This window comes from Acomys russatus, chromosome 12 (assembly GCF_903995435.1).
Source record: "Acomys russatus chromosome 12, mAcoRus1.1, whole genome shotgun sequence".
Lineage (NCBI taxonomy): Eukaryota > Metazoa > Chordata > Mammalia > Rodentia > Muridae > Acomys > Acomys russatus.
Window position 1 is genome coordinate 47,667,747 of NC_067148.1, and position 14,987 is coordinate 47,682,733.

Consider the following 14,987-nt stretch of genomic DNA (forward strand, 5'->3'; position numbering starts at 1 on the left):
TACTGTGCACTCCCATTATTCTCAGCACATTAATTGCCACTTTAATTGTGTTTTCCAAATATCAAATGAACACAGTGAAATTAACATCAGAGACTTGCCTGTGCAATTCACAGGAATTAAAGTATTAGTGGGTGTTGGAGGAACGAATGAGACTTCTCTGCAGTATAAAATTATCAAGAAAAAAATCGTTGTATCTACTGATACAGAAGCAAAGTCACTTCTCATGCTAAAATCATTTATTGGACACTCCCATGATAGGAACCTTACTGAACAGTAGGAATATGCCAGGGAATGAGAAAGGGGAGTTATTTATTTGTTGACATTTATGTATTATAATTTCAATATTCCCAGAGCTAGTTCAAATGTGTAAAGATTGTTTTAGCACATTATGTACAAGTTGATCGTGCATGAAAGGTTGTGTTGATGGTGGTAAGTAAAATTGGTGAGAAAAACAGTGTACTCTTCTACTTTTTCATAACAAGGAAACTAGTAATTATCCTTTAATTCTGTTTTATAAAATTACTGTTGTGAATATGCACTAATTAGTTTACAAGTTTCACGCATTATAATAATGGGTTGGAACAAAGAGAAAGTGATTTCATTAAAAAATAAACCTGGCTTCTGAACTTGGAAGAAAGATAATTTAAAAGAAAAATTATGTAGATTGGCAGATTAGAAGTAAAGTTATAGGAAGGGACTTATAGCCACTACAGGCAAGAAAAGGACCCTGGATCCAGTACAGGGAATCATTTAAAAGGTATATTTGTCTCCTTTATTACTGTAACAAAATACTCAAAAAATGTAACTATATTTTTAAAAGAGGTTTATTTATCTCACATTCTGGAGGCCAGATAGCCTCCGTCTGCTAATGGACTTCTTTCTATAGAATTCTGAGATAGTATAATCTGATTAAAAAATCTCAACCATATTAATAATTAACAAAAAATAATAGTGCTTGACCTGTAAATACTTAGGACACACAATTGTACCCAAACCCCAGTGGAATGGAACTCAGCAAGACTACGTGCTTAGATAAGTCCCTGCTTAGCCTTCTACCAGTGGGCAAGATAGAATTGCCTTTAGTTTTCACACAGAGAATGAGGGGAATAGTTACGGCTATGTGACAGAGATAAAAATGTGTTCAATTATCTGAGGCGGTCAGCAAAGTTATGAGGTCATACTAACCTAAGACACAGAGCTACTGCCTCCAGGTCTATACGCTACTTGTAAGATTGTTATCTACATGGTAACAAACCAATTCCCTAGCGTTGTCCATGCCTTTCCTAGTGTAAATATTAAAGACATCCCAGTTTGGGGGGCATGGGGGTTGGGGGCGCAGTTTCAGCATCATGATAGGCTTCAAGTCCAGACCGACTGGGATCTGTTGGGAGGAAAGGTTTCTAAGCATGACAGACAGAGGATGATGGGAATCCCTGATGAATACTTCCGGCCAGAAAGCAACAGATGTTCATAGACAGCGTAATTTGGACTTTGTAGTAACTAGTCAGAGAAGGGCAAATTCAGTAGATTGAGAGAATAATTACGAAAAGATATAAAAATGGAAAGCAGAAAAATAATTCATTTAGACTTGTTAAGTTTCCAATGTTGATGAAAAGACATCAAAGTAGAAATTTTAAGAACACATGAATTTTTAAATTTTTTTTTATTAATTTATTCTTGTTACATCTCCATGGTTATCCCATCCCTTGTATCCTCCCATTCCTCCCCCCCCCCATTTTCCCCTTATTCCCCTCCCCTATGACTGTTCCTGAGGTGGATTACGTCCCCCTGTATATGCTCATAGGGTATCAAGTCTCTTCTTGGTAACCTGCTGTCCTTCCTCTGAGTGCCACCAGGTCTCCCCCTCCAGGGGACATGGTCAAATGTGAGGCACCAGAGTATGTGAGAAAGTCATATCCCACTCTCCACTCAACTATGGAGAATGTTCTGACCATTGGCTAGATCTGGGTAGGGGTTTAAAGTTTACCGCCTGTATTGTCCTTGGCTGGTGCCTTAGTTTGAGCGGGACCCCTGGGCCCAAATCTGCTTATCATAAATGAATTTTAAAAATATTCTTTTTAATGTGTGTGTGTATGTGTATGCATGTATATGTGTGGTGTGTGTGTGTGTGTGTCCACATGAGTGCAAGTGCCTTCAGAGATCAGAAAAACTCACATCCCCAGACACTGGAGTTACAGGTATGTGTGAGCATACCAACATGGTACTGGGAATTGAACTCAAGTTGTCTGGAAGAGCAATTTTCCCTCATGTGCAAGGAGTCTTCTCTCTAGACTTCCGAGTCCAGTTTCATATGTGAGTTTGGTGCTAGCACAACTGTAGATTTAGGTGTAATTTTCCTGGAGGTAAGAACTTTAGCAGCAAATGAGTAAGAGCACTGAGAATGAGGGGGGAATATCCAGGGTAGACCCCGAGAGATACCAACATTTCTGTATGCCCATTACTCAGTGTTTTTTTATAGAGCTACTGAGTCTAATTAGGCTTGTTTCCACGATCAAAGGTGTGCTGTTATTAACTGAACATGGCCAACATACCAGTGGCTACATCACTGAAGTAAATTCCTTCCTTCTCACCCATGCCAGTTACTGCCAATAGCTCCCTGTCTCCACATCCACGCTAGAATGTTGGGGTTCCATCTTGTACGGTAGCCACAGTTGCTCTGAGTTCAGGAGGGCAGTGGTCATGACCACAAGACAGCATTTCACAGCAGCAGCCCTCCACATGAACTGGCTCTCACATTCTCTCTTCTGCCTCCTCGGAAATGACCTTTGAGCCATGGAGCAGGTTATGCAGGTGACTCATTCCTAACACTCTGCAGTCACAGTTATCAGCATTCCAACCTGTATATTACGAGTCTCTGTACTAACCACCACTTGCAGGAAGCATCACTGATCTGTGGGTGTAAATGCCCTTGTTTCCCTAGTAGCCTGCACATGCTCAGCAGGCCATCTCACCACCCTGATCCAGAAAGGGATCCTCGATTCACATTACCAGCTCCCACTGCCTGAGGGAGAAGGCCTGGCACCATGAAAGCTAGCCTGCAGAGAAATTTCGAGCTCAGTGCCAACTTGATGTCCTTCATGTCTTGTAATGAAAGTGAACGGTGTCTTCAATGATAGTTTTTTCGCCTCTAATTCTGGATGAGCAACCAAAAGCAGGGCAAGAGCCTCCATTGATTTGGGCATCCGCACCCCCCCCCCATCCCCGCAAGATGCCCTGACACACCTGTTCATAGGGAGGTATCCCATGCCTGGTTCTGGGATTTCTGTTTAATAATCTGTGACTTCTGGGAGCAGCATTATCTACGTATACATGGTATCTCAATTTGAACATCTTTTAAAAGTATGGGTTTTAATTAGCTTACAAAGGAGTGAGTTTCCAGACAGCCTTCTCATGTATCCTTGGTTTTGTTTAACCCTCCCCTCCACTTTCTCCTTCCTTCTATGCCTTCAGCCCAATCCCCTCTTAAAGAGCCATTGCTAACACAAAGGTGTCAAAAAGATACATTGGAGCCTCCTCAGTAAACACTGTTGAGAAAGCTGAATTGCCAATATGTAGATGAATTAAACTAATCCTTGGCTCTTACCCAAATCAATTGAAAGTGGATCAAAGACCTTATGGAAGATAAGACATTCTGATACTGGCAAAGGAAAGCTTGGATGAAACACCTCAATGTGTAGATATAGCCAAGGACGTTCTCAGAATGACTCAGCAGCTAGAGAAATAATAGCAGGACCTGACAGTTGGGGTTATACTACTAAACAACTTCTACACAGCAAAAGAAAACAATCTGCAAAGTAGGAACACCTTACACAATAGAAAATCTTTCCTGGCCAATTTCTTCCTTGCAATGTGGTCATCAGACCTGTTTCCTAAGTTGAGACCTTAATGTGTCTAAGAAAACTGGTTACCATTGCAAGATCCCATCCATCCAGAAGCCGCCAAGAGAGAGGGATTGATGAGAGATTGACTGCTCTTCCGTTCCTGCATAAAAATGTGAGAGATAGTGAGGCAGCCATCTACTGGTGTCTGGAGCTGTGTTTTCACAGTTCGGTCCGAGCAAGCCTATCATGTTGCTTTAACATTTTGCTTCCCCGACCCAGAGATGATTTTAGATGACTGGTTCCAAGGAAGGCTGGTGTTTTGCATTTGGTATCTTACAGCAGTAGTGGAAGGACTTTGCCAAGCAGTCAGTCTGTGTTCCTTCTTTCACATTAACCTGATGACATTGAATCCAGTTTGAAATAATGTTTTTTCTCTCCTTGAAATAACAATTGTCTCATTCCAGAAGTGTGATGAACTGTTTATACTTTGTGAGAAAAAAGAATTTAGCTGAAATGGATTAACTTTCTTCTGCAAGGCAGAGTGTGACTGTGACCTGACTGGTTGGGTTGAGGCATGATTTGTTTTGTTGCCTTTAAAGAGATGGCCCCATAAGGTAGTAATTGTTTTCTGATTGAAGGTTTCGCCGGGGTTCAGCTGATTTCATGGGCAAGAATTGCAAACCTACTTAGAATTGTTAAGACATGATTATTTGTAACTATATAAAATAGTTACAAATTATTATATTACAAATAGTTATAGTTACAAACTTATGCTAGCCTAAGTTTGGAAAGACTTTGTATCCTTTTGCAGGAATGTCCTAAGAATATATTCTTGAGTGGCCAGCATCACAGCTAACCCATTTATGACTTTTTGTCTTCTCGTGGCCATGAACCAGCTTTATAAATATTAACCAGTGTTTCTGTGGATGTAATTAAAATCTACAATCATGATTTCCTAGTAGCCAACCTGTAGAATACATTGAGAACAGGAAGACCTGAGGGTTACCAGGGGACCCACATGTGTGTTCTTCATTCACATAGCAGGCAAAGGGGGGTTGACTACATAGATGATGGCGACTGAAATATTGTATGGGCTTTCTTTAGATGTTGTATCTAACCACAGTTTATGCATGGTTTTCATAAGATCCTACCCAAGTTTGTTCTAGTGATATTGACAGATAACCTAGCTAATGATTTTCAGGGTTTTTGCCTTTTATGTTCTTTGTTTCCCACTGCTTTTAAAGGATTATTATATCAAAAAATAATTCTTCTGGAGAATCTTCACTTCCTGCTTAAGACGAACAGTTGGAACTACTTACGGTAGCTACTAGGGAAAGCCTAAGACTGGTTTATCATTTGCCACATATATACGTGTCCAATAGATTGCTATGTTTCACAAATATTCTTGAAAAAGGTACTTGATTTCTTGTAGTTTATGCTTTAACAGATTTTTAAGACAAATTTGAATTGTTTGGTTGTGATAGTAGCCGTCTCTAACGCATGGGTGGCTATTTTAGTTTTGAAACCTGATGGATTCCTAAATTCTCAATTTCCATATCAGTTCATCTACTCTGTGAAAACCAGTGATGAAAACATGGCATGCAACCATATGTGGATTATTTTGTGTTATTTCTGCTAATCCGTTAATGGTCAGAGTCTGGGGAATAGCAGGGAGAAGACAGTACATAAATGAAATGTACATTATGTTTCTGATGTTTGAGTTCCTTCTCCCCTTTTCTCTGTCCCTTCTTCTGTCCCTCCCATCCCTCTGTCCCTCCTATTTGTGAAAGTGTGAGAGGCAGCCCTGCCTTTTTCTATCACGATCAAGAGACAATGTTTCTAAGGCACCACATTTTGTACGTTTTACTGTCTTATAAATATTCTGCCTCTTTATTTCTCTTCCCTTCCCCCCTACAGGTGATTTCTATTCACTGCTTTCCAAGCTGCTAGGAGAAAGGGAAGAAGTTGTTCATGTGCACAAATACAATCCTACAGAAAAGGCAGAGTCTGGGTCCGACCTTGTAGCCGAGATTGCAAATGTAGTCCAGAAAAAGGACCTCGATCGGTCTGACGCCAGAGAGGGTGCAGAGCTTGAGGAGAGGGGCAATGCTATCCTAGTCAGAGACAGAATCCACAAATTCCACAGACTAGAGTCAACTTTGAGGCCAGCTGAGAGCAGAGCTTTCTCGTTCCAGCAGGCTGTCGAAGGCCCCTGGGAACCAGAGCACTCAGGAGGTGCGTTCAGGGTTTCTTTTAAGCAATGAAATATGAAAAACTGCACTCCACATTAGCAAAATCTGAAGGGAATAAAAATAGGTAGTAAAATTCACAGTAAAAAGAACTTTTGGGAACAAATATGACTCAGATTTGAGCTGTCAAATAGCACATTTGTTTTTCTTTTATTTTGTGTTGGTCCAGTACTATTCAAATTTTACATTTATTCAGCAAGTGGCTCCAAAGTGGACGACACTTGAGTCATCTGGAAAGGATGATATGTGAAATTCAGAGTAATAAATCAACACTTTCCCCTTGGCTCAATGAGAAGAAATTGACATTTCAAAACCTCACCTGTAAATGCCAGTGTATATAACGCATACACTATCTTCTCAAGTAACTAATGTCTTCTCAAAGGAATCAAATACTCTGAACATTCTCATCCTACTGACTTGTAAAATGTAACCATTTTACGACTGATTTCTTAAGTTCCATAATCAGGTATTATCTTAATTGAAAATTGAATATACATTTCTGAAGGGACCTCCAGTAAGTCAATAATTATCAGATTTATCTTTATTTCTACCCAGGATTGGTTTCCATAATTACAGAACAACTTATTCCCTTCAGGTTTCTGTACCAGCAAGCAAGAGATGCCTCGTCTTTGTCTTTAATTGTGCTATGGCCTCTGTGATGTTGATTGTGTTTCGTGTGACTTGCTAATGTGGAAAGCCAAGTAATAGAGCATGTGGAGAGACTCGCCAAAAAAAAAAAAAAAAAAAAAGTAACAGATATGCGTGCATGGCAGCTGTCCACGAGTGGGCTTGGATGGCATGGGCTGCCAGCTTGATGTTTTCAAATTCAGCTTTGCAGGAATCCATGAATTATTCAGCACCCAGCCTATTTTTATTTATAATTGAAAAAAATTAGCATGCAGTGCCTTTGCTCACATGGAAGTTTCAAGTATTGTCCATTGGGACTGGCCTAATGGTCTGTATGAGGTGTTAAGTGGAGCCTACATTTTTACCGCCTTATATTTTAACAGGCTCTAACTGGTTCCAAATTTGTCTAATAAAACTGAGGGGAGTAAGGGGAAAATGGGAGGGAGGGAGGAATGGGAGGATACAAGGGATGGGATAACCATTAAGATATAATAAGAATAAATTAATGAAATAAAAAATTTTTAAAGTGAAAAAAAGAAAAGAAACTATTTCTCAAGAGGCGATCCTGGGACTCTTCTTGAGAACTACCTAAGATGTTTAAGAAAAACATAACTTCCATATCTTAACAAAAGAAGGGGTGAACTGGTATCTGTGAGTGGGGTAAGAGATGTGCAGTGTATTGTGCCCTCTACCTATCTCATAACAGGCGGGAGGTCTGTGTGAGCCTCTGTGCTAAGAATACCACCGACACATACAAGGCAAAAGGGCCTCCTGTCAAGCGCAATTCTGTTCACATATTAAATGTTAAAACTGCAGCATGCGATAGTTCATCACTTCTCTTTTTAATGTCTGAATTTGAGCTATCATGATCACTTTTTAATCAGCAGAAGCAGCAATGGGGGGGGGGAGGAAATCACCATTCACGGACTAGAGAAAGGTTTCAGTGGTTAAGAGCACATAGTACTCGCAGGGGACCCAGGTTAGATTCTGAGCACGCACATGATGGCTTCTAGTTACCTGTAACTCCAGGAGATCCTGTACCCTCTTCTGACTTCTGCAGCATTGAGCATGTGGTGCCCATAAATACATGCAGGCCATCATAATAGATGTTTTTTTAAAAGAAGAGTGTGCATTTCCGAAATCTTAGTTTTTCTGAAAAAGTAGGAGATACTTTTGCTCCTTTGTCATTTGCTATTCCCAGAGCTAGTCATGAGGCAGTGCTCAGGAGAAATTTCCTCTGAAGTTCTCCCTGGGGAAGCTCCTCTTCCTCTCATGAATATGGGTAAATGCCACTAAATTTAATGAGTCCTTGACTGTTAGACAGCACATCTCCCAGTTGTTGAAAGAACTATATGTGCATTTTCTCTCTGAAATGGTTTTCATGTTACTTGACTATTCTATCTCCAAAATCTTTAAAAATATAATTTACATTTAATGAGTCTAGTTGTAGTAGTGTGGGCATGTGTTTTTTATCTAATTTATTGAGATTCCTTATACCTCTACCTCCCTTCCAACCCCCAACACTAGGTAGGAGAGAAAGGTCAGAAGAAAGGCGGGCAGTGTATGCCTCTTTAGACTACTTCCTGCTGTATAGGGATGTAGTTCCTTGGAGCAATCCAATCTTTATAGTCAGGACACCCATCATCCATCCAGTAAACCAACAGTAGCAATCGCAGCAGCAGGATGAAACCGCAGCAGCGGTAGGTGGCAGCAGGTAAAGCAGCAGCCCCCACAGGCCCTCTTTTGGTTCTGACATTTATACCCCTTCATAAGTTCTCAGAACTTGTGATCATGCCCCTGCTAGTGCACGAGACAATCATAGTTAATGGCTGTGGACAAACTGGAGCAGGCCCATATTCCATACTTGGGATTAAAACAAAAAGCATATTCACATAACATAACTGGATTTTTAAAAAAACCAAAACTCTCACTACACAACCACCTTTTTCCTAGTCCCCTGTCCTGTTTGCTGTTATAGAATGCACCATGCAATAGCAAATAAGGTTTGCTCCAGTGTCGTTTCATTACGTAAGTCAGAGGAAGCTGGAATCCGCAGCAGGCTTTCATTCTTCCAAAAGAATGCAGCAAGTTTTGCACCATAGACAATTAGTATGTCTAATTTATGTGTGCTTCTCTCAGTATTGGCAAGGAGAATAGACGTGATAGATAAGGTCCTATTGTTTATCTTCTGCCCTTTCTTTACTCCACTCAAAACTGGGAATGACCCTAATGCTCTTATAGGAATTAACTGTCTCTTTAAGTGCCTAATCTGCTAGATGGAATTGTATTAGCTGCATTGTACTGGCATTGCACTGAAGCAAAAATGCAAGGCTATTTGGTCACTTAATATTATAGCACAGAGTCATTTCAGATATCTTCAAGGCATGTTAATTTTCAAGATAAACCAAAGCCGAGAGAAGTTAACCAATTGAATGAGGTTCCACAGACTAGATTTAAAACTTGAACATTATGATTTCCAGTATGCGCTGTCTAGTGCCTTAATTTCCATCAATTTTGGCTTGGTTGAAGTTGCTTGCCCAGTTCATGGAGTGTCTCTTAGAATTCTGGCCCCTCCCTGCTCAGAGGCTGAAGGTGTCTACTCGAAGCCCTGTCCTGCATCCCTAGTTCTTGCTATCTGCACAGCCTGTGCCAGTGATGTGTTCAGCAACAGCACTCCATGTCAGCAATTCATGTCTCCTATGCCTTTGATTTTTCTTCTCTTCTCCCTAACTTGGAACTGTGATGTGAAGCTGGATCCCATCTTGCCGACTTGAGGATTCAAAGGTGCAGTGAGTAGTAGATCAGCTCAAAATTTTGCAAGTGACACGATGCTGAAGGCCCAGGGGCTTAAGGGTTTCTAATCAGTGCCATCTATGGATGCTTAAGTTTGTCAGGGTTATACTTTGTTCCTCATCCTATATCTGCCTTCATGCAGGTTTCTCTACTTCCTTGAGGGTCATCTACCAGTAGGCTTAGCATTCCTCACAACAGAGCTTCTATGCTGCGTGATCTCTGTGTTTCTAAAATACATACCCAGTAAGTGTAACTCCCCACTTCCCAAAAAAGTCTGCGTTTAGCCCAAATAAGATTTGAAAGCCCCTTACCAGAGGTCATGTGATGCAGCAGACTCAGCTATTGGTCCTGCCTGCCTGCCCTCAAAAGTTCCAGCCATATCATTTACTCTAATACCTTGATTAGTTTTATTTTTCTTTTAATTCTCTAAGCTTTGGTTTTCTCATCTGTAGAATGAGGATTACAATCTTCATAGAGTTGACACGAGGCTCAGATGAGATTATATAAAAGTTGCACATAGAAAATATTGAATAAGGGGAGCTAGAGAGATGGCTCAGAGGTTAAGAGAACTGTTCTTCCGAAGATCCTGACTTCAATTCCCAGCAACCACATGGTGGCTCACAAGTGTCTACAATGAGATCTGGTGCCCTCTTCAGGTGTGAAGGCACACATTCGGGCAGAATACTGTACAAACAATAAATAAATGTTTTTTTTTTTTTTTTTTTTTTTTTTTTTGTTTTTTTTGTTTTTTTTTTTTTTGTTTTTTGAGACAAGGTTTCTCTGTGTAGCCTTGGCTGTCCTGGACTCACTTTGTAGACCAGGCTGGTCTCGAACTCACAGAGATCCGCCTGCCTCTGCCTCCCGAGTGCTGGGATTAAAGGCATGCGCCACCATGCCCAGCCAAAAGAAAATATTGAATAAATATGATGCTTTAATAATGATCATTAACACATTAATATATTAGATTAATAACCCCCCAAAGTTAAGCAAAGCATAAATATTGTTTTAATCAGAACTTCTGAATAAATATTCTTTCTTAGTGAGAATCATTGAACAGTTTTATTTTTTGATAATCCCATACATGAGCACAATGCATTTTGGTCATATCTGCACATCCCTGAAACTTTCCTGAGGCCCCTCACTCCCCTTCGCAAACCTTTTCCTCTTCGTGTGTGTGTGTATGTGAGTATGTGTGTCCATAGCTTTTGAGAGGTCATGGGTTCCGCATACCTATCATGTTGAGAAAATATGACCTTGCTCCAGTCTTCCTGGCAGTTTTTAAAGGAGGGTTATAAAGTGGCAGGTCTCCCCGGGGGCCTTTCCACACAGTCCCAGCATTGTATATGCCTCCTCCATGCTCCCTCAGCTTTAGTCTCCCACACTCTTCCCTACTGAAGTCCTCTACCACCACCAGGCTTCTGTTTCTCCCCTAATGGCTCCTGCTGTCCCCCACTCTACAGAATGTTCTCTCCTCTTCCCACAATGCTCCTGTTTTACTCTCCTGGTCTCTACCTTACTCAGAGTTATGCACTCCAGAGAAAAAAAATCCAGAGCTAAGGATCCACAAGAGAGAAACACACATTTGTGTTTGTTCTGCATTGCCTCATGCAGCACATTTTCTTGAATCATATAGAAAGGAAGAGATTTTTCACACAGTAGTGAATTGTGGATGTTTGGTAGTATCTTATCATAGAGAGTTTGTGCATCCTCAAATCTCTGACCAATTTCATTGATCTGCATTGGTGTTTTATGAGATACATGAATTATAGGATGAAAATCTTCAACTCAGTGACTGAAACAAATTTTTGCACGTTTTTCCTTAATCTTGCTTATTTGTTGTCATTCATAGTTTAATGTTTGTATGGAAATCTCATGATAGAGTAGAAATAAAATCTTAAGTCGCCTTCTGAAACCTGAACAATCAATGAAAACTTAGTTCTATTCATTTTAAGCTGGGAGATTTTTATCACACAGTAGTATTAGCATATGGAAAATTGGTTCAGCCATTGAAACCCTCTGTATATTATAACATAGTTCCTTGTTTGGTTGACACTTCTGATTCAGTAGAAGAATCCAGAAGTCTTTATTCTCATGATTCATTACATTTTTTGTGACTGCTAAAATCAAGATTCACTTAATTTTTGAAGCCCTCCTCAATACGCATTTCAGTCATGTGTTTGTATGTGGCGAAGTCTTACAGACTTCCTAGGTTAAAATAAGGCATTTAGCTATGACTTTTCACCTTTGGATTGGATGAGGATGAAATGCTGACAGCAGACAGCTACTTAGTGCTTACTTTGAACAAGCCTCAGTGTCTTCCATGTACTCACCCACTTAATCCTCACAACAGCCTATTGATAACCACATTCTAGAGAGGCAGAAACTAGGGCATGTGAAGATTGCATTACCTGCTAACTGAGCCAGACATCTGAAACCAAGAAGCAAAGCCATGCAGATCTGCTCCTGAGTCTTGCTTTTCAGTAAGTTTGTCAGTCTGTGCCCTCATGGGAATACAACCCAACTGTAAAGACAGACAGACAGGGAGATTTCTCCCCACTTACCCCATCACCCATCTCAGCCCACAATTATGATAACCATAATGTAGATTACTTTTCTCATATGTTCACTGTCTATTACTAGTTTGGCCACAATGAAACCCTACTTGTTTCTCCTTTCTGAAGAGACTATTAAGAGTTGTTAGAAGATGGTGAGTTTGCTTTCAGGGTGTGGCCCCTGGTGGGTTGACCACAGTCTGGTGGATGGCCGCACACCTGAGTCTGAGGGCTGCTTCGGAACTTAGACTGTGTTATTAAATAAAAAAGACAGAAGACATGAAGTTATGAGGTGGTAGGGGTATTTCTGGGAGGACTTAAATGGAAGTGTTGGAGTAAATATGATCAGAATGCACTGCAGACATATATGAAATTCTCCGAGAATTAAAGACTGGTTGAGTCTCAACTAGATCCAACTGGCTACATCTTTCTAGTTTTAACATTATTCCATGAGAGTGCCGTTTAAAGTGTACTTCAGTTTGAAATACATTTTCAAGTAGTATAATAAAAAGGTTGTAGCAAACTAACTCTTTGCTCTTAAATATATATAATTATAATTCTTAGACATTTTTCCACACTCATTCTGCCACTGTTTTTTAGGCTCTGGCTATCTCTTTCCTCTTTCTTAATCCAATCCTTACTCACTCATTAAATGAGACATTTCAATAATGCTTATTTTCTTTTTGACTTTGTCATTGATTAATTATACTTATTGCTGGCACTTTAGATAAATAAAAAATCTGTCAGGTATAGATCATATTTACTCAACTAGTAAGAAATGACAAGTATACAGGAAGCAAGCACAGCACTTTGTTGAAAAGTAGTGATTTTATCCATTTTTTTCTTGTCAGGACTAAATGTGAGGAACCTTGCTATACTGAAATCAGGTCGCAGTCCCGTGCTTAAATTTTGTCAAGCTCGAGTTTTATGTGGCTGTGTTAGTCCTCCCATGGCACAGATAAGTGGATGCCCTTTTAAATGCTTATTAATAAGATCATGTGACAGTGGCACTGATCACTAGCATTAATCTCTTTCTTGGAAAGGTGTGGGATTCTTTTAGTGATTTATTGATATAATTTTAATAGTAATGCCTAGTTTTTCTATCAGTAATTTTTTTAAATGTCTGACAATATGAAGCTACACATTGTTTTTATAATAAATGCAAGTGTTCCTGGGAGAATAATATAATTTGTTACAAAAGCCTTAGCTGTCATTTGGAAAGAATGTCATCTAAAGTCTCAGAGGAATGATTTCATCTTTCTTGACATCTTTTTTTTTTTTTTTTTTTTTTTTAAGATTTGTTTGTGTATTATTACATATATAGTGCTCTGCCTGCATGTACACCTGCAGGCCAGAAGAGGGCATTAGATCATATTATAGATGGCTGTGAGCCACCATGTGGCTGTGGGGAATTGAATCAGGACTTCTAGAAGTACAATCAGTGCTCTTAACCTCTGAGCCATCTCTCCAGCCTTCTTGACATCTTTTTAAAAATGTTGAATTGTGCAGCCGGGCGTTGGTGGCACACGCCTTTAATCCCAGCCATCAGGAGGCAGAGGCAGGCAGATTGTTGTGAGTTTGAGGCCAGCCTGGTCTATAAATTCTAGGACAGCCAAGGCTACACAGAGAAACCCTGTCTTAAAAAAATCCCAAAAAATAAAAACAAAAATGAACTGTGTTAAGGCTCCTAGGATGTGCAACTAATATGTATTTACTTTATTTTTATAAAATGTTGTTTCTTCTATAGTATTTTCAAATCTAGGAGTTTACAAACAAGCAATTGATCTTAACCATGTTATTTGCTGTCTGAGTTTAACGCGGGTTACATTTTAAGAGTCAGGGATGGTTTTTCAAGGTTATGGGTGATGATTTTTTTTTATTTATTATCTGGTTTAAACCAGAATTCTGTAACATTTAACTAGTCATATGCTGAATCACCTACATGAAGAATAAATCTGAAGTACATTTTCCCCCATGATTGAAAATATCAAATTAAAGATAGAACCCAACTATGTTTTTGTAATACCATTTCTTTGATGAGGATTTTAAATGTTCCTATTTTAATAATTAGAGAAAATCATTGTTTGCATTGAGATATAAAGTCTGACTAAAACCTAAGTTTCCATTCCTTCAAATGAGAAAACAAGGTAGATTGATTCGAGTGCAGTTGGAGGGCCCTGACTCTTGAGAGCTTTATAGCAGGGATAAGAGCAGTCACTATTAGATCCATCTTCACTAAGTATTTCTAGATGACTTTCTTAATTTTATTCATTTTGTCTTAAAGGAAGTAACCTTTCATACTAATAACCTTTCATAATCAATAATGATGATGATGATGATGATGATGATGATGATGATGATAATAATAATAATAATAATAATAATGTTACACTGGAAAGGAAAGCATTCATTTCCTGATCCAGAATGCACAAAGGAGGACATGAACTCACAGGGCCCAGGAACCTAACTTTCATGTTTTAACTGTGTAGTCCTAACACCTGCAAAGCTATTGTAAATGAAATTAAAATGCTTCCCAAACATTTCCTGCTAAAGGCCAAGTTCTTCATAGTGTTAGAGTTAATTTCCATAGATACCAGCTCTACTGTATTGAAAATTCCTGAAAGCGGACCTTTCAGTAAATGCTTTCTAGATATTTATACTGCCTTTGTGTTTTGAAAAATCCCTAACCATACTGACAAGTACGTTGATGTCATAATTGGTGTGGTTGGGCCAAAAACAACTTGTACATAGCTCTCCTTGCAGACTGTCTGCTTAACCAAGTATGGTCCTATGGTGTGGGACTGTTCACAGCCAGACAGAAGTTCTTTATACAGTAGTTCCAATATTTTATAAAAATTTATATTTGACACCGACGCAATGCGTGCTTTTGCATGTTGGATACTTTTTATCACAGTTAGTGGCAT

The 14,987-nt window shown here is 39.4% G+C and overlaps 1 protein-coding gene across 10 annotated transcripts in view; it reads left to right on the forward strand.

Annotated features, from left to right (window-relative positions):
• The window catches only part of Pam (peptidylglycine alpha-amidating monooxygenase), a 179,339-nt gene that overhangs the window by 117,160 nt on the left and 47,192 nt on the right, over positions 1-14,987 (forward strand). For 5 of the 10 annotated variants that reach the window (XM_051154406.1, XM_051154408.1, XM_051154407.1 and 2 more), the window contains exon 14: positions 5,760-6,077. The exons of the other annotated variants lie outside the window; for them this stretch is intronic. In XM_051154406.1, coding sequence (XP_051010363.1) covers positions 5,760-6,077 — 318 coding nt within the window. The remainder of the gene's footprint in view (positions 1-5,759; positions 6,078-14,987) is intronic. 10 annotated transcript variants of the gene reach the window in all.